Raw genomic sequence first — 21,864 nt, forward strand, 5'->3', positions numbered from 1 at the left:
GATAAGTGGTAGGAATTGTTAATAGGGCTCTGCTGATGGTAATTGTATGGACTTGTATGATTTGGTGCAGTAATGACTGAAGTTAGCTCTGCTTGTTAAAGGATTTGTCTAGAAATAGAGATTTACATTATAACACTAGAAAATTGATTCCTTGAAGAGGTCTAGAAACAGACTGGATTCTCTGAGCCCTTTACTCACTTTAAATAATGGGGTACTGAAGTCAATAAAATTACACTTGCAGACTACTCCATATGTTTTTACTCTTTGTCTCTGGGATTCATTGTATATTAAGGCTTAGTTTTCTAACAAAACTCATTACTCTTGGCTATGTTAGCTGCACATTTAGCTTGCATGCCCAGTATAAGGATGTCTAAAGACAACAGTGTAATTTGTTATTAAAATCTGGATTTTTTTTTTTTTTTTTAACAGATTAATCTCGGAGATCTTGGGCAGCTATATAAAATCCGCATTGGCCATGACAGCTCTGGAAATGATCCCAGCTGGTACCTGGAGCAAGTCAGACTTGAAAGAGTAGTCCCTGTTTCTGCTGAAGAGATTTGTTTCCCCATAGAGAGCTGGCTTTCCGAAGACAAGGATGAAGGTGATACGTGGAGAGAAGTGGCAATAAGAAACCCTGCAGAGGAGCTTTTGCCATGTACGTGCTCAGTATTTTAGATCATGTGTTCGTTAACCATTTCCTCCAAATATATGACAGTTTTTCATGTTTCCTTCAGGGCAACAAAAGCCCTCCTGCCCAAAAGACAGTGTAACCATGAAGCAATCCCTTCCAGATACTTTCTAGCTCCAGGAGAGGGAAGTGATCCTTTAACCCCACTCCTTTCCATCCCAAAATCAGAATAATAGCTGTGGCCAGGGCATCTTATCCTATAAAATGTTTGATTTCTCAAAGTGCTCATACATCACTGGTAAATGCTGCTCTTTAGAGAAAGACATCAGGTAGGAAATCAAGGTAGGTAATGTCATGTGATATCCAGTTCCTTTTAGCAAGTTTGAGATCATCCTTTCTTGTTCTGCATAAAACATACTTTACAAGAAATCCATGATCTGAATCATCACATGTATTTTTCAAATCAGGCCTGAATCACAGCCATTCACATAGAAATTATTAGCTGCAGGGTGACACTTTGGAATACCATAGTTTATGACAACTTTGATGCACTTTGTTCTCTTCAGCCCATCATAAAAAGTTATTATTTAAAAAGTCCTGGGCCTTTACAGAAGAATAGGGATTCAGTATAATCACTACATGTGTTTGTTTGTTTTTTTTTTTTAATAGGTTCTCTTTACATTTATAGAATGACAACAATGCAGCTGATGGCCAATAATGTCTGACAGTGATAGGTCTTACATAGAGAGGCGCCACCATTTACTAAACTGGATTCAAGCTGATGCAGTGAATATTGCAAGGTGTCTGATTCAACATAAAAAAAAATCATCATGCATTTAATGACAATCAAATAAATTGAGAAGAAAATATCACAGAAGTGAAAACCCTTAAGTCAAAATAACATAATTCTCTGAAAAAAATATTAGGACTCTGATATGTGAATGTTTTATTGCAGAGGACAGAAGATGTTGAAAAACATGTATGAGCCAGCCCATATTTTTTTTAGAATATTTATTAACTTCAATAAGAGATTTCAAAAAATGGGACTGATCAGGATGAACCAAGTTTTATAATCACTGACATGTACCACAGTCATGCCACTCACAGTGACATATATATAATTTACTGGTGCAATAGAAAAATGGTGCAGAAGCCAATCAATTTGTACAAACAATCAATTCAATGTCAATAATTCAAATCTGCATTATGCAGTCTGAAAAACCCATTCATAGAAAAGTACTAATATTCTGGTCTATATATATTTATATATGAAAAATCAAGTCAGTTCTATCAAATGCTGGAAATATCTTTAAAACATTTACATAGTGTTTAATCATTGTATTGCTTCATATTTCCCTGTATTTGCCAGAACATTATTAAAATATATGTTTCAAGTATGAAAGAAAAGATACATTTCCAAAAGAACTTGGAAATGTCTCAAAAATTTAAGTTTTACTAATTAGTTATTGATTTTAGGAACATTTAAATTGAACATCAATACAAACTCAGCAAGGAGTCCAAAGGATTTCCTATTTATTTTCTCAAGAACAAGAAAATGAAACACTATCCATTTTCATTTCCCATTTAAAAGCTAATTGCTTGCAAGTACTGAGCAAGCCACATCAAGTCACTTTCTCCAGCAGAAGAAACTACATGCTGGTAATTACTTAATGAGGATTTGATATGATTTAGGACTTTATATTCTGCACTTTCAATTTAATCTGTGATCTTCTAGTGATAACAGATTTGCTTAAGTATAAAAGTCATGTGCTCGAAACTTTAAACAAAGCAAACAAATGTAAGCTAAGCACAGAAGGCATAGGTCTTGTAATTGCTGTTCTTAAACACCTCATTGCTCAGCTTCCCTCACAGAAGAAATGGTAATTTTTACTTATTCTTTTTCTCCCTTTCCCCAGCTGAAATTTTCAATGCAACCAATATGGACCCAAAGACATGGAACAACTTTTTGACTCCTTGGCTTTATTTTTTTCTTACCATCTTGTCTTAAGATCTGAATCTGTTAGCTTTTCTTTACCTTCCTCTCTGAACTTTCCTCTTTTCCATTCAGATTTCTCACCTTGGTAGCCCTTCTTAGTTTTTCACATAATTCCTCAGCCACTTCAAAAAACTGACACTAATCTGGTCTCCAAGTACTGATTTCAGTTCTTTGTCAATCCATCACAACACCTCAATTTCCTTTCTTAACTCAGGTTTCTTGTCCCTCCAATGTAGGTCTGGCTTTGTCTTCCCTTTTCTTATTTTTTCCACATTGCCAAAGCTTCTGGGTCCATGGCTTCTTTTTCTCTTCCTATTACACCTTCTCTTTTGCTTTTCCAGCCCTGGGATCTAGAAAACACCTGCTCTGTCTTTGAAGTTGTCCGTGAACTCAGCATACTGTTGTACTGTGTGATTCCTGGAGGTTTCCTCCAACCTGCTTTTTTTTTGTTGTTGTTGTTTTTTTTTTTTTTTTTTTCCCTGTGGTTCTTCTATGCAGTCTGTGCCTTTTTTTCCTTTCTAGCAGTTCCAGATACATTTAGTTTACCAAATTTTACAAGTATTGGGTTTTTACTTGTTGCTCTTTAGATATGGTTTCAACCCCTTGTTACACTGTGATGCACAAAATAAAAGTTATTCAACTATTTTCTAAGTGATAGGTATTGGAAATTAGTAATCATGCCCTGAGTTGGGTAAGTCTTAAAGTAAATCACTCAATGACAATAAGATAGAAGACTTTGAATGCTTTTGACTTAGCTTTATAGCACAGGAATATTAGGGGGATCAGACCAGATGTGCAGCTCAGTGTAGCTCAGTGAGGTGGCCACAGCTGCATGACCCCAGGTCCAACCAGCAGCAGGGCTCAGCACATTCCCAGTCAGCACTCAGAGAGAGCACAGCTATGTACCACACATCAAGGCCAGCTGCACAGATCACCCAGACACACAGAGCAGCTCCAAAACACAGCCCCAGCAGCCTCATCCTGCTGCCCCCTCTGGCTGAGCAGGACACATGTCCAGCAGTGGGACTGCGTATGTGTATAGGTGTGTACAAGGTAGATCCAACAGCTGGGCTCACACACTCTGCCTAATCCCCAGCTGCCTCTGGATCCCAGCCTCTCCTGTTGCTGGCAACAGGACATATGAGCCCCTGAGGCTGCAGGCCTGCTCCAGCTTCTGGTACAGGCCATTTCCCTCATGCCCAGCCCAGTAGGTCTCACCCCCAAAGATACCCACGCCTCAGGGTATCTCTGGCAGCTGAGCAGGACTCACCTGGTCCCTCCAGCACTTGGCTGCTTGTGTGGTCTTGCACTCAGAGAAATGGGCCCCTGACCCCTGGTCCCAGTTTTATTCCCTTCAGTCTCTCAAGTTGCTGCCATGCAGGACTCCAAGTCCAGTTGCTGGTACTCAGACTCCCTACCCACACATGCACACAGAGAACAGATGTGATCTATTTTCTAACACCACTTCCTCCCCAGGTCACCTAGATCCATCTATTTCCTTGCCTTTAGTTCCTCTCCTAAACATCTTATAAGTCCTCTGCAATCACAAAATCTTCTTCTCTTCTGCTCTATATTGCATTTGACACCCTTGAGGCATCAAACCTTTTAAGATACTCCAAGATTGGATAGATACTCCAAGTTGTCTCATCATGGTGGGTTTTATGCCCAGACTGACACTCCTGGGACAGCCCTGCAGGGGCTGGCAGAGTTCTCCCTTTCCCTAAGTCTCTATGGGTTCCCACTTGTCCCTGAGCCCCTGTGATGGGCCTGGGAGAAGCCAGAGCAGGGTGTTACCTGGACTGTCCCCTGCCTGTATTCCTTTGTACGTGTGCAGACCTTTATCACAGATCCTAACATGGCTTGTCTTCAGATATGTCTGAACTTTTGTTCTACAGGGGTACCTGATGCAAGAGGTATTGAATTTTCTTACTGTTATGTTTATATGAATATAAATGTCAAATGAGGATATAAATGGGTAAATGTGTCCTGTTCTTGTTCACATATTCAAAGGTATAAATGTACTGGTTCTCCAAGCAGAAAAGAATACTAAATCTTTGGAGCTGGAATTTTTCCTGCCTCAGTCTCAGTATTTATCTTTTATCTCATTTCAGTACAGGGTGCAGGCAAATACAGAAAGGTTAGAAGGTGGCAACTGACTGAAATAGTGCAAAAGATGACCAAAGCAAATAGTAATAACACAAGTGTTACCTCTACAAAATTTGTCTCCCTGTTTTATCACTCAGGAGGCACCAACTACATAAGTAAATAGCCAAGCTTCTTTATAGTAAAATTCATTAGCAAGTGTGTTTTTTCAAAGCTGATAATTTTCTTGCATGTCATGAAGAATATATATATTTCTAGACTATTGCTCCAAATATTACTAGTGGAGATTAGAGAGCAGTTAGTGGAGATTAGAGTGAGAGCTATAATTCTAACTGAAATGTCCTAACCTGATTTTGTTTTTGTGTTTGTGTCTTCTAAATTAATATATGCACCACTTCTGAAGATAGTCCCTCTTAACCAGTATCAGCCATTAAGAATTTGTTCTCTTTTAGCTTTAAAGATGCACTAACCTGTATCTTTACCCTTCTGTCATGGCAAAATGCCAAACACCCTTTATGAAAGCCAGGTAGTAAACACTGAGTGACAAAACCAGAGATTCAACCTTGCTGTTTGACAGATTGAGCCAAATTACCATTTCATCCAAGCGGGCATGTCATATGGAAAAAAGGCAAAACCTGGAGCAATACTGTGCAATACTGTTCTGGGATCTTGGTACGCCAACATAAAAAGAAGACTGAATAGAAACAGTTGGACAATTTTAATGTTGTGTGTCATTTAACATCTCTCCAGGTTTTGTGCTCTTTGGCCAGTTTGTCTGTTTACACTGGCAGCCTGGTGGGAGTGAATTTGCTCAGTGAAGCACTCAGTGCTAAAATGCCACTTAGTTAAGTGTCCGATGTGCTCTTTATAGGAGTCTAGAGGGAAGTTACTTCAGGCTTGTTCTAGTCTGTTCCCACAGACTGGCTGCCAGTTTGTGTCAAGACTGTTATAATTGTGCTCCTGGAATATATTATCTGGTGTAGCTTCATCCAAAAAGGACCTAGTTCTTTGCTCTAAAACCACTCCATGCTGCACACCAGAAAGAAGGAAGTAGAGCCAACCAGGGGATTCAGCAGTGTTGTAAGCAAACCAGTGTCATTAGGCACAGACAGCTGTGGATCTTAAATTCATTTGCTCTTAGCCAGAATTCTCAACTAATGACTGTACTTTCAGTGGAATTACTTTGAAAAGATTTGACAATGGGACAGCAGTTTGTACCAAAAGAAAGAGACCAATATTTCTGCCATGAAAACTTTCATTTTCAGATTCTCAACATTCTGTAAATGTAAATTCTTCTTTAATTCTTCTTTAATTCTATTAGGTTTGCTTTCTTCTCCCAAAACATATCAACATATTAACTTAGTCTTTAGTGCGAAGCAACTGGAGGTATTTGTTTACTGTTTATATTTTCCAAAGGCAAGTGTCAAAAGTCATTGAGTTCTGTACATTACTTCAAAAGGAATTGATAATTATATACTGTGCCTGCAAACTGGGACCAAACAATCTCTTGCCATTGGTGAAGGCTCAGGTATATATTAATTTTCTGTATTAGAAACCCTGATTCTGGTGCCCAGAATGGGAAATCTGGAAAAAAGGGTTCTCCAACTCAACGTTCTATTGCCCTTAGGTTACCTCTTCTTCATAACCAGGAAAACTTTCTTTCTCTTTTGCCCAAGGTAGTTCACTTCTTATGTTATCAATAGATGCCAGAAGCTGGAGTTGGGATTTAAAAAACTCCTGAAGCCTCATGATATTATCTCAAGAGATAGCGTTTTTATAGGCTGAGCAACTAGAAATTTGGTACTAGTACACTTGACTGCTCATATGACTCTATAGTATATTTTATATATTTGGTTCTGTGATTTTTTAGCACAGTTATTATACTGCTTTAAAGTCTTTCTTTTAGAAACTGCTCACCTCTGTCTGAAAACATTTTCGTTCCCTTTTTCATCTGTTTCACCCATGAATCCATGTTACAGATTTTTGTTTGGTTTCTAGAGCTTATCTAAGGTTACCCTGTGAGCAATTTGAAGATTTCAATCACTTATTTTCTGAAAGGTTTCTTTTTTACTGAGTGCTAGCTGAGATTTTTTCTCCTGCTATTCTGTATTAATTAATCCTCTTATATCCTTTATCAAAGTTACTGTGTTTTCCAAGACATTTCTTCTATTACTTTGATGTGCTTAACATTGGACAGATGCCTAGATATGAGTCTCATAGGTCCCTCTTAATGCTGAAATCCTGTTTCCTGTCTTCTGTTGAATGGCTGGTTTTATGAAATAATTTTCAACTTTTTTGCCCTTTTTTTTTTTTTTTTTTTTTTTTTTTTTTTTTTTTTTTTGCCTATGGGTTTACCTCCCTCTGAAAGTTTTGTCACCCCAGTTTACAGCTAGTATAGTTTCACTGAATCAGCATATAGTAAAATGAAATTACTACTACAGAATAGGGGATCAGGCCATAATACATTTCTAATTTTCAGAGTTTTGGGATGGCATTTTCTTCCTGCAGTGAAGGAGGTCTCCATTACAGATGGGCCTGCAGCAGGGGCCTTAGAATAGGTTGGTTACTCAAAAGAAATGAAAGCACAGTTTCAGAGGCTGAACACATTATCTAGGATTATTTCACTTTACTCTCTACACAACAAACTGTGTTTTGTGAACAATATACAGACAACTGCAAATGGAAAATATTCACATATGGTGAGTCGTTTTGTCTCAGCAGTACATTCAATGGGTAGGTTTGTTCTCCAGATTTGCTTGTATTGTCCCATCAAACAATTGGTGTACCTTGTTTTATCTGTTACAGAGTGGCACCATCACTCTTTTTCTTTGCTTTAAGCAATCTTTAGCTCAGGAGCCATTAGCACTAGCACCTTTTGTAGCTGTTCTGCAATCTAGAGGAACTGCTTGATAAAACTTGAACAGCTTGAATCCTCTCAGGCTGGTCTGTGCCTAGGTTTCCATTCGCACAGAAAAGGCTTAATGTCCGCAATCTATTCAGTGAATGTTTATTTGAATGTGCAGGCGTTTCACCATAGTGGCCATGTTCACCATGTTCTAATTAGGCATGTGTGTATTAGAGAATATTTTCCTTGCTTCATTTTTTGTGGGATTCCTATGAAATGCATTGTAACATATACTCAAGTTAAGGGGTATAAACATTCCTTTTATTATCCTAATATAATAGCCTGTATTGTAGTAGCCTATATTTGTAGAAAAATTTAGAGCACAAACTGGTCTATTTTGTTAAGAAGGTTCTGGTATAAATAATGCAGATTGTGTAGCTTAAATAAATGTCAGACTTAACATTTTACAGATGGTGAGGGATGTATAGACACAAGAAACTATGGAAAATATTTTCCAGTTTTTTGCATTTCAAGATGTGCATGCTGTCTACTTCAGACTGATTTATTTAGGCTGGTAGCAAAGGAAAGCTCTGTTTAATGATTAGATCATTATTGTCTCTCTGGTTACCACAGAGATGCACAGTGCTAGAAAATGTAGTAAAATTTATTTATCTGTTAATATCTTTGTGTTGTGTTATTCTCTTCTCCTTCCATGAAAGAACTTGTTGGTATTTTGTTTTTATAAACATTTATTGTTAAATGGTTTCTTAAAAAAAAACCTTGAAGATGCTTTAAAATTGTGCTTATAGTTACTTAATTATTTTATTTTTGAGGATAGAAATTACTTGCAGTTGTAAGTAATACTAGTCTTTCTATATAAACAGTCATAACATAAACACTCTATAACCTTCCATTTCCTCCCACAGATATTTTGCATTTTCAAAACTAAGAAAGTAAGTAAGAGTGTAAAAGCGTGGAGGAGACTTCAAGTCAATATATCCCTTTTTTTACTACCTGAAGCATCTTGCTTCATGGGTAGTGCAGTCCTGTTATTAAAATTTCTGGTCACAGATTATGATAATTTTTAGCTTTTTTTTTTGAAATGTAACCTCTCTTCTTTCTCACTCCTAAAGATTTTTCCCCGTCATGATCAGCATGGCTCTTTGCTTTGCTGCACATTTTCTGTCATAGTTTGCTACCATCCCTTATCCTCTGCCCTTTGGCCAGCTATGATTATATTAGCAGTTATGATATAAAATGTAATTTGGATATATCGCTCAATTATGCTAATTATCAGGTCAATTTATCTTTGCGACTTGCTATTCATATCTACAATTTGTTTTATCATGATTTTTTAATGTTAAAAACCTTGAAACTAGTTTTTATAAGGCTTTTCAAATTTTTGAAGATATGTGTGAATTATTGAGCTCATTTATACTTCACAAGCAGTGTTGGTACATTAATGCATGGATGTGAGAGCTGCAATAAGTGCTTGGAATTACAGAAAATAATAAAATTGGTCAAGGAACACCACTTCTATTTAGAGTCCCAGTTGTAATAGTAATAAAGACTTGGAGACACAATGTTTTTGGATAATTTTACACAGATTGAAAGAATTACCTGAATTTGATTAAGCATAGAGTCTATCCATAACATTTATCCTGTCTTTTAACACATGCTATTTTTCTCCCTCAAGTATTTGCAGTATTATTTTACTACTTGTTTCACTTCTCTTCTGGGAATCGGGAGTAGCTCTTTTTCGGTGATGGTGGACAACATGATGTTTGAGTTTTATATGCTGACTTGGGAGCCAGTGAATAAAAAATGTATGGAAATGTCAGATTCTAGTAGCTATCTGGTGGTGTAAAGGTAACAGTACTTTAACTAGTTTTTGTAGAATATTGTCCAGTTTCAAGCATTTTGTTATATTCTGTTTTCATCTTCATTCCTTCTTAAAAGGAACTAATTGTGTTTGTTAGGACTTGTATTACCTTTCTTTGCTACCAAGAACTGTTAAAATTACACATCAATGAAACAGTAATCTTCTCTGTGATCTACTGCATAGTAGTAGAAATGGCCAGCTGTTATTAGAATAGAAACACTGCATGGAAAATTGCCATTAAAATGTAAACAGGAATTTTTTTTTAAAGTAACAGAGAAAAAAAATGAAATTAAATATAATAGTATATGATCACTGCAAAGAATTTTTTAAAAATGAATTTGCACATCTGGATAGTTATAAAAATAATATTAGTGTGGCATAGAACATCTTAATACAGTAATTCTAAATTATATTGCAGAATTCTTTGAAGATGTATATATTTTTTGTGTGTAAGACTTTGGTCTAGACTACAAGGAGAGACATGAAAAAGTTGTAAATGTATTTAAACTGAGAGCTGCTTTTGGAAGTCCTATCATTCACTAGTGACAGACGGAGAAACCTTCAAAAGCAAGGTTCATTTTTTATAGGTGTGGGAGCTCACCTTTGTATATGGGGTGAAAATCTAAAACCCCTTGGATTCCTATTCCTCTTTTAAGATGAAACGAAGGTTAACAACCCAGACAATTGTTTTGCATAAATCTGGAGGTTGAAAATGCTTTGGTACCAGTGAAAAGTAGCTTTTATTTCAGATGATGACTCGATATAGTTAGGTGGTCTCCCAATAAATTGCAAAGAAAGACTTTGTGAACTAGCAATGCATAGAAATGCTCAGCATTATGGGGTTCTCTTAAGCTTATCATATTTTTGTGAAGAGAGTTAAAACATTTGAACCTAGAAGTTACAAATTCATGGATAGCTGTTGATACTTGCAAACTTGAAAATCAGTAGAATTTTCTGGAAAATTTTTGATGAGGAAACTTTAGAATCTTGTGCAAGCTGCAAGGATAATTTCAAGTTTTTTCTTCTTGTAGTGTTGGTGTATGAGGTCCATGTATACACAGGTGCTAAACTTGGTGCTGAAACAGATTCCAATGTTTATATCAACCTCATTGGGACAAGAGGAGATGCTGGCAAAAGGAAGCTCCATAGATCTAAGAATAATAATGTTAAGTTTCGACATGGACAGGTGAAGTAAAAACAATGCTGCTTCTGATAAATAAGAATAAATTATGGCTAGAAAACGCTTTCGTCAAGAAATGTAAATATCTTTTTATTTACAAGGTTTATTCAAGCATTGACTACTTTCCTTATTCAAAATTCATTACATAATTGCACCATATGGATAATTTTTATCTACTTGATCAAGCATTTACTGAGAGCTTTAGATATTAGAATTTGGGTATTTGGGTATTTTGGTTATTTGTATTGCACATATAGATAAAATTATAACAATATCATTTTTGTTGTCCTGAACAGATCACTGTAGATTTGAGAAACAGGTTCTAAATCTGTATTCCTTAGAAACAGGTTCTAAATCTGTATTCCTAAGTATGTTTTCCAAACTTGATGAGGTACACAGGGCTAGAAAATATAATGTAGACAAAACCAAGTAATTGAAACTGATCATTGTGTCATGCCAAAGGTATCAGTGCTGTCTCTGTGGAGTAATTTTCAGGTGTTATTTACCTTAGAAAGTTTTAAAGGATCCTCCCTGTTTGGCCAGGATGAATATAAAACAACTATATTCATTTTGAAAACAAACAAACAAACAAAAGATTACAAAAAAGCTTTTCTATACTGTTAGAGTCAAAGCAGTAGCTATGTTTAAGACTCTTATCATTTTCCTTGTATGGTTCCACAGATGGATATTTTCTACATAAAGGCTGTCTCACTGGGAAACTTGGAGAAAGTTCTGATTAGCCATGATGGAGCTGGTCCAGGTAGGATTTAATTTCCTAGAGACCAGTCTGTTTTCAAGTGCTTTTTAAACCAAATGCACTTGTTTATGTTGCATGCTTCATAGAAAATGTGACAGAAGGTCTTGCAGTGATAAAAAGTCTTCCTGCAGGTTGATCACTGTGATGGGATGATGAAAAACTGCGGTAATGGACAGAAAAAAGGGCATGAGTTTAATGTCATATACTGTTATTCTACTCTCTGTTTTCATGGTTATTTATAAGAAAGCACTGTTTATTTGCATGTAAAAAACTCTCAAAAGTGTGGTAAGACTATCTTACACTGGTAAGACAATCTTTCACTAGACAGACAGTGAAAATTGTCCAGGAAGGAATGAAAGATATTCAGCAGCTGATTTGCTACCTGAAAAAATTTGGGTATCTATAACACAATATCCTTGCTGCTTTGGGCAATTGTAGAAGATTTGATTATACATTTGATCTGTGAAACTCAATGTGGAGCTGTTCCAGTGAGTGACATTGCATTCAGCTTGTAGGTTTTTGAGTAAAGAAGAAATAATTTGGTAATAAGATGAATTTTGGGTACAGGCTCTCAAAGAAGTGTACATCTCCCTGGAATGATGTGAATGAAGAGAAAGCTAGCATTTAGAAGCACTAAAGATGTAAATGTGCTTGCAGATTAATATCTAGGAAGAAGCTAAATGAAGAGGAGGATTTTTAGGCAGTTCAGGGCTCCACTGATAACAGATTGGAAAAGCCCTTTTACCCTGCTGTGTTCTGAAATGGCCCCAGGCAACACCCATCTTGCTGTCTGTACTGCCCAAGGCTCTGAGCAGGCTTGTGACTATTACAGAAACAGCCATGACAGTGCAGCGTTGGAATGGTTTGTAATCTTGTTTCCTGTAGTTCCACAGAGTTTGTTGCCTTCAGCAACATGGATGATGCTACACTTGAAAGTTTCACATTGTAGTAACCCAAGAAATAACACAAAAGGCACTATGGTGGACCCTACCTCCCCTCTATTCCCCACAGCACCATGCCATGCTCTCTTCCCTGATATCACCTTTAACAGGCAGCACAGATTAGCAGGATCAGCATTACAAATCTGTAACCCAATTCAGCTGTCTCAAGATGTTTTTTGACATTGGAGTTCAAATGTGTGGGTTTGAAGGACTGTCTAAACAGGACAATGGATTGAATTCTATCTGTAACAAAATGTATGCCTCGGTAATTCAGAAGGGTTTTCATTGTACTCAGCACAGACCGATCTCACAGACATCTTTTGAACTGTATCCAAGACTAGCCCCACAGAAACCTAGCCTGAAGTGGTTGAGGGGTTGAGAGCTGGAAAAAGATGGTGGCTCAGAGAGAGAGAGAGAGACTCAACTTTTTGGGGGTTGAGAAGGAGGAAGGAGAATTCCTTCAGAGGTGGGCTATCCCTTTTTCTCATCACTTGCCTGAGTGACAGGGCAGGAAGGTCTTAATTCTTGACTTGGAGTCTATCTTGAAAGGATCCTAGAACATATGTCTTCTTTGGGGGTCCCATGCTGCAGGGCACAGATCTATTCCCACAGCTACTGTGAATGAGGAAAGTAAAGAACTTTTGTCCTAGAGAGCAGGGTTTGCTCCATGCACTACCTGGGGATGCCCTTTCTATGTGACAGAAACTGCTGCCTTCTAGGGACTTCCAGACTCAGATGCAGCCAGGAGGCAAAGCATAAGGATAAATAGGATGATTGTTTCTGACCAAAACATCCTGCATGCAGTTTTGCTGCAGCGTGCTGATGGGTAATGGTGTGAATCAGGTAAAACCTTGTTAGCAATATGATAAGTTGTGAGTGGTGCAGGTACAGCGAGATCAGGATATTTGAGAAGGGCATTGTAGGACAACCAGACCAGCCACTAGGATGGTCATTGGAAGTGATCTAAAAGATCAGCATGGATGTGCCAGCAGTTACTGCAGTTAGAGAAAAGATGAATTCAGTCATCCAGCAGAAATGAGACTGCACAGCCCCATGCCTGCTGATCTCATAGTAGCAAGGGTGAGTGTGTGTTCCCTGTTGACATGCACACAAACACATTTCTAAAACAAATGTGTGCACAGAGCTGGCCATGTAGACCAACACAGTCAGGAACTCAGCACATACACAAACAGTACAAGTGGCCTTCCCCTGTTACCCTCTCCAGTTGAGCAGAACAACAGTCCATCGATGTCAAATATAAAAAATATGTACAGGATGGATGTGTAATGTGGATATTCTCAGTTCAGTCAGAGAGAAAAAGAGAAAGATTTCTGCCAGGTTAAGCCTGGGAAAAGGTCTGAGAAGAATGTAATCTATTATCTTGCTTTCCGTTCATATTATTTATAGGTATGTTCTACCACACTGACCTAAGTCCAGTGTACCAATCAGGTGAAATGTTTTTACTCTAAGACCAATGGAATTAATGTTCATGATATTCTCTATAAAAGAGAGACGTACTTTTGAATAAACACTCATTTGCCTTCTGAAATCGTACGAGTCATTTTGCCCACCCCTCACTCAACAGCATCAGTATAAGCCCTCCAGTAGCTGGCCTTAGGCAGTCAATCTTTCTGGTTGTTGGCTCTGGATGCTTGGATCCTCAGTTTTGCCAGTTACTGGCAGCAAGACAAAAAAATACCCTCCAAAGCTGCAGCCCCACTCCATTTTCACATGAGAGTATATGTTTTAAAGATTTGTTAATTAATATTTTTATATATGCAATAAGAAGTTCAGTCACAGAGGACAAAAATTTCCATCTTTCACACAAATCTTGATTATGGGCATAAACAGATTTGTCCCAACATCCTTGTGCCTGATTACAGGGAATAATCAAAAGATGTAGGCTGGGATGTGAATGGTGTTGACAGTTCAGAGATATATGCATGTATTTGTCTCCAAGGGAAAAAACCCACCCCTCTTAAAATTAAAACAGGCAAAGGCAGAAAAGAATTGCCTCTCTTAGGAGAGACGAAAAATAATAAAACTTTCATTCTGTTAATACATCTTATTGATTTAGATGAGATATGTCTAAATATGATCTGTGTTTCTGCTAGAAAAAGATAATCTGGGCTTTTTTTCTTAAAATTTATTTTAAAAATAGTATGTTTTCACATGATAAACTTTTGTCATTTCGACACAGGCAGTGGTTGGTTCCTGGATAAGATTGTCATCAAACATAAAGAAGGAGAGGAAGCTCACGAGGTTGTATTTCCTTGTAATAGGTATGTCATTCATGGAGAAAAAGAATTTGTTACCTGCCAGCAACGTAATGAAAAAATTTTAGAGCAGATATGTGCACACAAACTAGATGTTTAAGCAATGCCCCGGAGTTTTTCAACATACAAGTGATGCAAAATTTTGCAGCTGAAGACAGGGAAAAAGTTCCTACATTGGTATGGAAGGGAGTAATAGCCTAATGCAGAGAAGTCCCAAACCAAACGTTGCAAAAGAGGAAAGGTGCATGATTTTTTTTTTTTTTTAATCTAAATTATATAGAAACCCTTTGAAATTAAATAAACTTTCAGTTCTCAATCTTTTAAGAAGTATTGTGTGTAAAGGTCTGAAAAGACATAGTTGTCATCATGGAAATGTGGTGGGAGGACTTGTATAGCTGCAGTGCTGCCCTGACTATAAACTCTTCAGCAGGGAGAGGCAAGGAAGGAGAGGAAGTGAGGCAGCCCTGTATGTTAGGGAGTATTTTGATTTTCTAGAGCTTGATGATGGTGGTAATAGTTGGGCATTTATGGGTAAGAATCAGGGGAAGGCCAGCAAGGCCAGTGCCATGGTAGAATGGTCTAGGTCTGTTACAGACCAGCCAACCAGGAGGAAGAGGCAGACAAAATTTAATGTGAGCAGCTGGAAGAAATCTCACAATCGCCAGCTGTTGTCTTGTGAGGGGTTACAAATACAGTGCAGCAGAGGAGAAGGAGTTTAGGAGGTTCCTGGAGCCCATGGAAAAGAACCTCCTGACACAATTGATGAGGTAGCCAAGTACGGAAAATACCCACTGGATGAAAGAAAGACTGAGCCACTTAATGCCTTCTTCCCCTCAGTCTTCAGCAGTATTACCAGTTCTCCTCGTAGCCAGCCCCCTGAGCTAGAAGAAAGGAGCGGGAAGCAGAATGAACCCCACAATCCAAGCAGAAAGAGTCAGTGGCCTGCTGCAGCACTCAGACAAGTTTATTGGGCTGGAAGTAATCCACACAAGGCCACTGAGGGAGATGCATTGGGTCACAACAGCCCCATGCAGTGCTATAGACTTGGGAATGAATGGCTGGAAAGCTGTCTGGTGGAAAAGGATCTGGGAGCGCTGGTCAACAGCTGGCTGAACACGAGCCAGTGTGTGCCCAGGTGAGCAAGAAGGCCAATGGCAACCTGGCTTGGATCAGCAATAGTGTACACCAAGGCTGTGATTGTCCCCTGCACTCAGCACTGGTGAGGCTGCATCTCGAATCCCGTGTCCAGTTTTTGTCAAAAATTGCTTTCTACTTTTAGAAACTGCTAGTGATCTTTTGTTTCTTAGGATGGAATGAGGAGATAGGTCTCAAAAGTTAATCAACCTATTTATTGCAAAAATGGAGTTTAGACTTCATGCATAAGAGATTTATTCATAGAGTTTTGTTCCATACAAGAAATGAAATGTGTTATGGATCCTTGGGTTTAAAAAAATACAACATCAACACAGAGTCAATAGAATAGAAGCTGATAGTGAGCATGTATTTATTTATTTTTAAATAAGTGAGGTTGTTGAAGATTGGCAAATATGTGAACAAGGGGGTTCAACAGAAAAGAGTATGATTGTATGTTTGCAGTGAAATGATATTGCAGAAAAGCTCCTTAAATTCATCAGTATAAAAGAAAAATAAAGTAAGAACAGAAGTTAAGTTTGTTGCTGCAGATCTGCAAAAGTTTTAGAAACTTCCAGACCTACAGGTTTTATATATAATTCTAAGTACAATAACTATAACTAACCACTGCAAGTTTTATAACTCCCTCACATGTACAGCTGAGTCTCTGAACCAACAAATAATTAGTATTTCATACAATGTACTCCATATAGTACTACTTACTTCATACAGCTACCATGAAAATTCTTCTTTGCCTGGAGCAAATTGAATCAAATTCTTCTTATATGAATAAGGCCAACTGTGCTGAAGGTATAAAAGGAAATTTGATCTTGGAAGTAGTTTCAAGGTGTAACTTGATAAAAAGTGTATAAAAATACTATTGGAGACTAAAGGTAATGGTCAGATGATATATACTATACTAATAGTTTTTATTAATCTTATTATTTTTGTTTTTGCAATGAAAGATGGTTAGATGAATACCAAGATGATGGGAAAACAGAGAGGGAGCTAACTGCCAATGGTAAGTATTTTGTTAAAGAAAATTTGTTATAGCACTACAGTATATACTTAATGCCTAGTTATTACCAAAGAACCCTTCCAGATAAGACCATAACTTAAGAAAAAAGTGATAATAAAGCTAGCTCACAATTATTTTTCCTGATCATATTTTAGAGCATGGCAGTTCAGTGAAGACATTTCTTAAAGGTAAGAGTTGTTTTTCAACCACTGTTTTTTATACCATAGTTTTTGCTGTTTGAATTTAAATCACTATTGTGAGAAATATGTGAGCAAATGACCTCATTTGTTTGTGTGCTTTCTTGTATATCAGCTGTGAGAGAACAAGACAAATTGGCTGGCAGTAGTCTACAGGAAGGACTAGACCTTTATAAGCAATTGAGAAAAAACAGAAACCATTTCTGATTTTCTTCCTATTTCTACTATTCTGTTCTGAAATCAACCAGGAATTCCTCTGAGAAGAGATTCAAGTGTTCTTTTGTTTACCCCAATGTCACTGTCATTTAATACTTTGGGACAGGTCCCCTAGCAAATATCAGCAAGTTGAGAAATGTGTTGTGAAGTGTCAGTGGAAACATTTTCAGGTCAAAATTCCAAAGTAGCCAGAAATAATACAAGCTTAAACTCCAAATCCTCCAGTGAAGCTAAGTGTAGTATGTACATTCAGTTGGCTAAATCTGATTGAATTAATAAAAAGACATTATTAATAAACTCCCCACCCAGCTGTTTTTTTATCTATTAAGACAGTCTCATCCCTGTAATGCACTAGTTAGCATCTCCATGTTTCTTCCTATCCAGAAAAGAGGAACAGACTGACACACATATTTTTTATGAACATTTAACATTTAAACATAGTCAGTTTAAATGACTATTCTGTGCAACTCTGGGAATTTTATGGGAACAACTAAACTAAAAAAAAGTAGTGTTTCCATTTGTCTCTTAAAACAATGACTTGCTTTCTGTAGGATGAGTCCTAGTCTCTCAGTCTAGTTCCAGTTTCAGTGAAAATTGAATCATTTGCATTCAATCAAACAGTTTAGTCAAGAACTTTATTATTCCACAAAAACATGACTTTGACAAGAGGAGAGTGATGAACTCGGGTAAGTTAAGACTTTCTCACAGAGAAAGTTGATTTTCACTTGTGACTTGGAATTGGATTCTGCATTCTGCTAAGTGCACAGTTCTGAGAAACAACCATAATATCTGTTTCACCTTATGTTCAGAAAATAGACTATATTTTACTACCAATTCAAAATTTTTTCCAGCACAGTTTCATTCTTCGTTATGTTATAGTAAGCAGGCACAGATGCACAGGCTGCTCATTGCCTGTGAGCATCAAGAGTGATCAGACTCAATATATTGACTATGAGGAGAAAGGAGTGGCTTATTCTTAACCAGCTTTTGAAATGTCACACTGCCAAGATGTGCAGGAGGACCCAGAGATCGTTGAGATCAGAGCTTCTGAAAAAAGAGGTTATAAAAGAAAATAACATTTTTAGGAAGTTATCTGTCAGTTAGCTATATGACAGCTTAGCTTGAGCCGCTCTTCAGCCTTCTTTGTTTAACCACAGTTTAATTTGTGTTGTCATATCAGTGATCTCATAGACCTTGCATGGTTGAGCTTTGTAGGAGGGAACCATCACAAGAGGTTTGGAAAGATATCCTGTAGTCAGTTCTGTGTCATTCTATCAGGACTCAGTGCCAATGTCAGAGCTGATAAGAGAACATTCCAGAGATGCAGAGTCCTGGGAGAAAAAATAATTCCCTTAGATTCTCCTAGCACCTGTAGCAGTGAAGATTCTACATGGTAGAATAGTGAAAAGCAGTCCCCTTCAGAGTGGGGGTGAAAACTTTCCATGTAACATATATTTACTGAATAAGAGGCAAGTGGAAGTTCTGATGTTAGGGAGACAATGTTTTAGGCACTCATGTGGTCATATTCTGTATGAGCTGCACTCTGCAAATGGACTTCAGGGAAAGTCATAAATAAGCTGATTGGCATAATTCAGTGTTTGCTGATTTTCAGGGTAAGATCAATGTGTTTAGGTCAAGTTTAAAGCACCAGATACAGAACAAATTACTTTATAAGTCACTCTGAAGGTGACTCAGAAATCTCATTCACTTTGGATGAGGCTAGTAACCTGTTCAACCACCTGGCCAAAGAGGGAACTTTGAAAATCATCATTGCTAGGTAGGTTACTTGAGGGTTCTTTGTCCTTTTTCAGTCAGGCTGGCATTATGCCAGCTCAAATGAAGCATAAATCCCAGATCCCTGTGACTGCTGCTGCTGGCTATGGATTCTGCCAAAATGCAGTCTGCCCATATCAAGTTTTGTCAGTAACCTTTGTACATTTATACATTACAGAGAGGCTCTGGCAAATCAGGCATAGGAATAGATTTATTTCTATGCCTCTGAATCTTCCTAGTATATTTGATGCAAGATAAATAGAGAAAGTGTATTGCCCTGGTGGAGAAGGCAGATAGATGCTCTCAGCTCTTAAGCTGATTTGAGGGATTTGAAGTTGATTTGAATGGGACTTTCTGTTACTCTCTAAAAGTTTCCTACATGTTAGGGATATTTTACTACTTTTCCCTTCTGTCTTCTCTATTTATTTTCCTTTTCTGCCTCAAAATAGATGAGGTATCATAATAGCACATAGGAAAGAATTTTCTCTCAAAGCAAGGAGACAAGGCACAGTATGTTCCAATGAAATCCTCACTGCAGTCAGCTAAAAGGAGCTGGCTTCCTGTAATGTGACGCCTGTAGGGTGTCCTGAGGTTTTGTGGGTGGTAAAGAAAGTGTGGTTCAATAGTAGAGTTTGGTTAATAGATATTTCTCAGTTGGCTCTTCTTCTGTTGTGCAAGGTTTTTGGTATTAAGGCATATAGAAAATTTGTATCAAAAGAGAAAATATTCAGTAAATTCTGCTGTGACTAATTTTGTTTTGGAATTATTCCCTACCTTGCAAGTACTTGATAATGGACTAAGAATAATCACAGGATTCCCAAATTTAAAGGGAATGGACCTGCTTCTAAAAAGAAACAACAGCATGTTTCCATTGCCAGATGGAGGCGGAAATCCCTAAGAAAAAGAGTTAAGCAGACTGACTGCTCTGCCTCAAGGCAACACAAATTTCTACAATCTTTAGGAAATAAGCAACCAACTCCTACATCTTGCAAAGTGTGAATGTCATTCTAGGTCTTAAGACTGAAAAACACCAGAGTGAAAAAAGCCCTGAAATAGTGTATTGTAAAAACAGTCTTGGAAATCCTTAAAAGATACATAAATGGCTCATATTTTAAAAAACCCAGAAAATAAACCTTCCTTTTTCAGCTTTCTGAATTATATGATGAAATGTTGACTTCAGGTTTTGCCATGCTCAGATTGCTATGTACAGAAATAATTGTGGGTTTGATTTTCATGGTTTTCCTGAAGGAACTTTCAGGTTCCAGACCAGTGGTTAAAGGAATTTCTGGCAGGAAATTGTTACACCGATCCCATTTAATTTCTGAAAGTCAAGAAATGATCCCTAATTCTAACATATCTCTGGATAAATCTCTGTAATGTGAATCAGATTCTTGTTTATATCATTATAGTAAAGAGAGAATTCTGAGACCTTTTTTCCCCCAGAATTCTGTTTTTTCCCCTACTATTCATTTTAGTGCTTCCTACATTGATGTCTCAAAGTAAATGGCTCTAGCTTTACATGTAAGCTGTAGAACTACAATAACACATGAACACAATAATCACTCCGAAAGGAAGTTAACACAGGTCAGTGATATCTGGGGAAAAGTCTTTTTTAATGTGGCCACACAGATGAAACACAGAAAAATGACCCATTGAAGCCCAGCTATCTCACTTCCACAACTTCACTCCTGGAGAGGTATAGAAATCACTGAGCACAGTAAATACTTGGCATCAGCCTTCTGTCTCATGTAGCCATCCTCACCAAGTAGATGTCTAAGTGAATAGAATATTAGACAAATGATTTTTTGATTCATCTGGCATGAGCAGGTTAAATGAATTTGTTGAACTGAGAGAAAATGCAGTCAGTCTGTGTTAGTTCATTTAATAAACTGTAGAAGCATTAAAGATAAGTGTAGGAGAATAAAGAGTCACAATAAGAATAAAGAGGCCTTAAATCTGTAACCATTGATTTAGTCCCTGGTAAACTCCTAACTGGTGTCTTAGCCTTCCTACTGAAATAATAATTAAAAACACATAATGGATATTAATTGAAATAAATCACCTTGCCTGAAATACCTTCTCTGAACATGCTGCCTCTTTGAGGAGGGAAACAGCCAGTTATGCATCTGTGATTTCTCTTAACTTAGGGCTTGCTCTCTCCTGGAGCAGAGGGATAGTACAAAGAGAGAAAAAAAAAAAAAAAAAAAAAAAAAAAAGCTCTACTTGAGAAACACAGAACTGCAAAATTATCTTAATTTCCTCTCTGCTGTGTTCATGGGACAACCTTCAAAATGGAGTGTGGTTGGACAGCATAAGAGATTCAGGGTTATGTTGGGAGTCTTTGTAAAAATGTGAAGCTCCTCATAAACCCTTGGAGTGCTCAGGAACAGCAAAAGCTCAAACAATGCTTGACTTCACCAAGTGTGACACCCTGAAGAGTACCACATGCCAACCTGGCACAAGGAGATAAAATTCAAAGCTGGCACATATATCAAACAGCAAAAGTTCCTCATTAGGCAAAGTGTGGATCTTCCACACACTACATCTGACTCATTGCTGGAAATGACCTTAAAAAAAGAGTTCAGATGGAGGGATCCTTTCAGCTAGTGTGTTACTCAGAAGACTGGCTGTGAGATGAGTATTTGCCTGCTGTTTTCTAGCTGAGCCCAGAAGAGTCAGGGAACAGTGAGATGTAAGGCAGAAACAGGTTCTATAACAAGAAAAAAAAAAACAAAAAAACCAACAAAACAGGATTAGCTAAAAAAAAAAAAAGAAAAAAGAGGAAAAATATAAATCAAGGAAACCAGGTTTTCATCTAGTCTCCATTTTTAAGCAGGCAGAGGAAAACAAAAGGTAGGAAAAAGGCACACAGTTCTGTAAGAAAAAGTCACATCTGATTTATATCTGAATTAAATTATTCT

General features: G+C 37.5%; 1 protein-coding gene across 1 annotated transcript in view; it reads left to right on the forward strand.

Moving 5' to 3' along the window:
• LOC128814067 (lipoxygenase homology domain-containing protein 1-like) overlaps positions 1-21,864 on the forward strand; it is a 132,043-nt gene that overhangs the window by 32,146 nt on the left and 78,033 nt on the right. The window contains exons 11-16 of the mRNA XM_053989636.1: positions 430-655; positions 10,486-10,640; positions 11,316-11,394; positions 14,533-14,614; positions 16,705-16,760; positions 16,913-16,945. Coding sequence (XP_053845611.1) covers positions 430-655; positions 10,486-10,640; positions 11,316-11,394; positions 14,533-14,614; positions 16,705-16,760; positions 16,913-16,945 — 631 coding nt within the window. The remainder of the gene's footprint in view (positions 1-429; positions 656-10,485; positions 10,641-11,315; positions 11,395-14,532; positions 14,615-16,704; positions 16,761-16,912; positions 16,946-21,864) is intronic.

Source organism: Vidua macroura, chromosome 1, assembly GCF_024509145.1.
Source record: "Vidua macroura isolate BioBank_ID:100142 chromosome 1, ASM2450914v1, whole genome shotgun sequence".
NCBI lineage: Eukaryota > Metazoa > Chordata > Aves > Passeriformes > Viduidae > Vidua > Vidua macroura.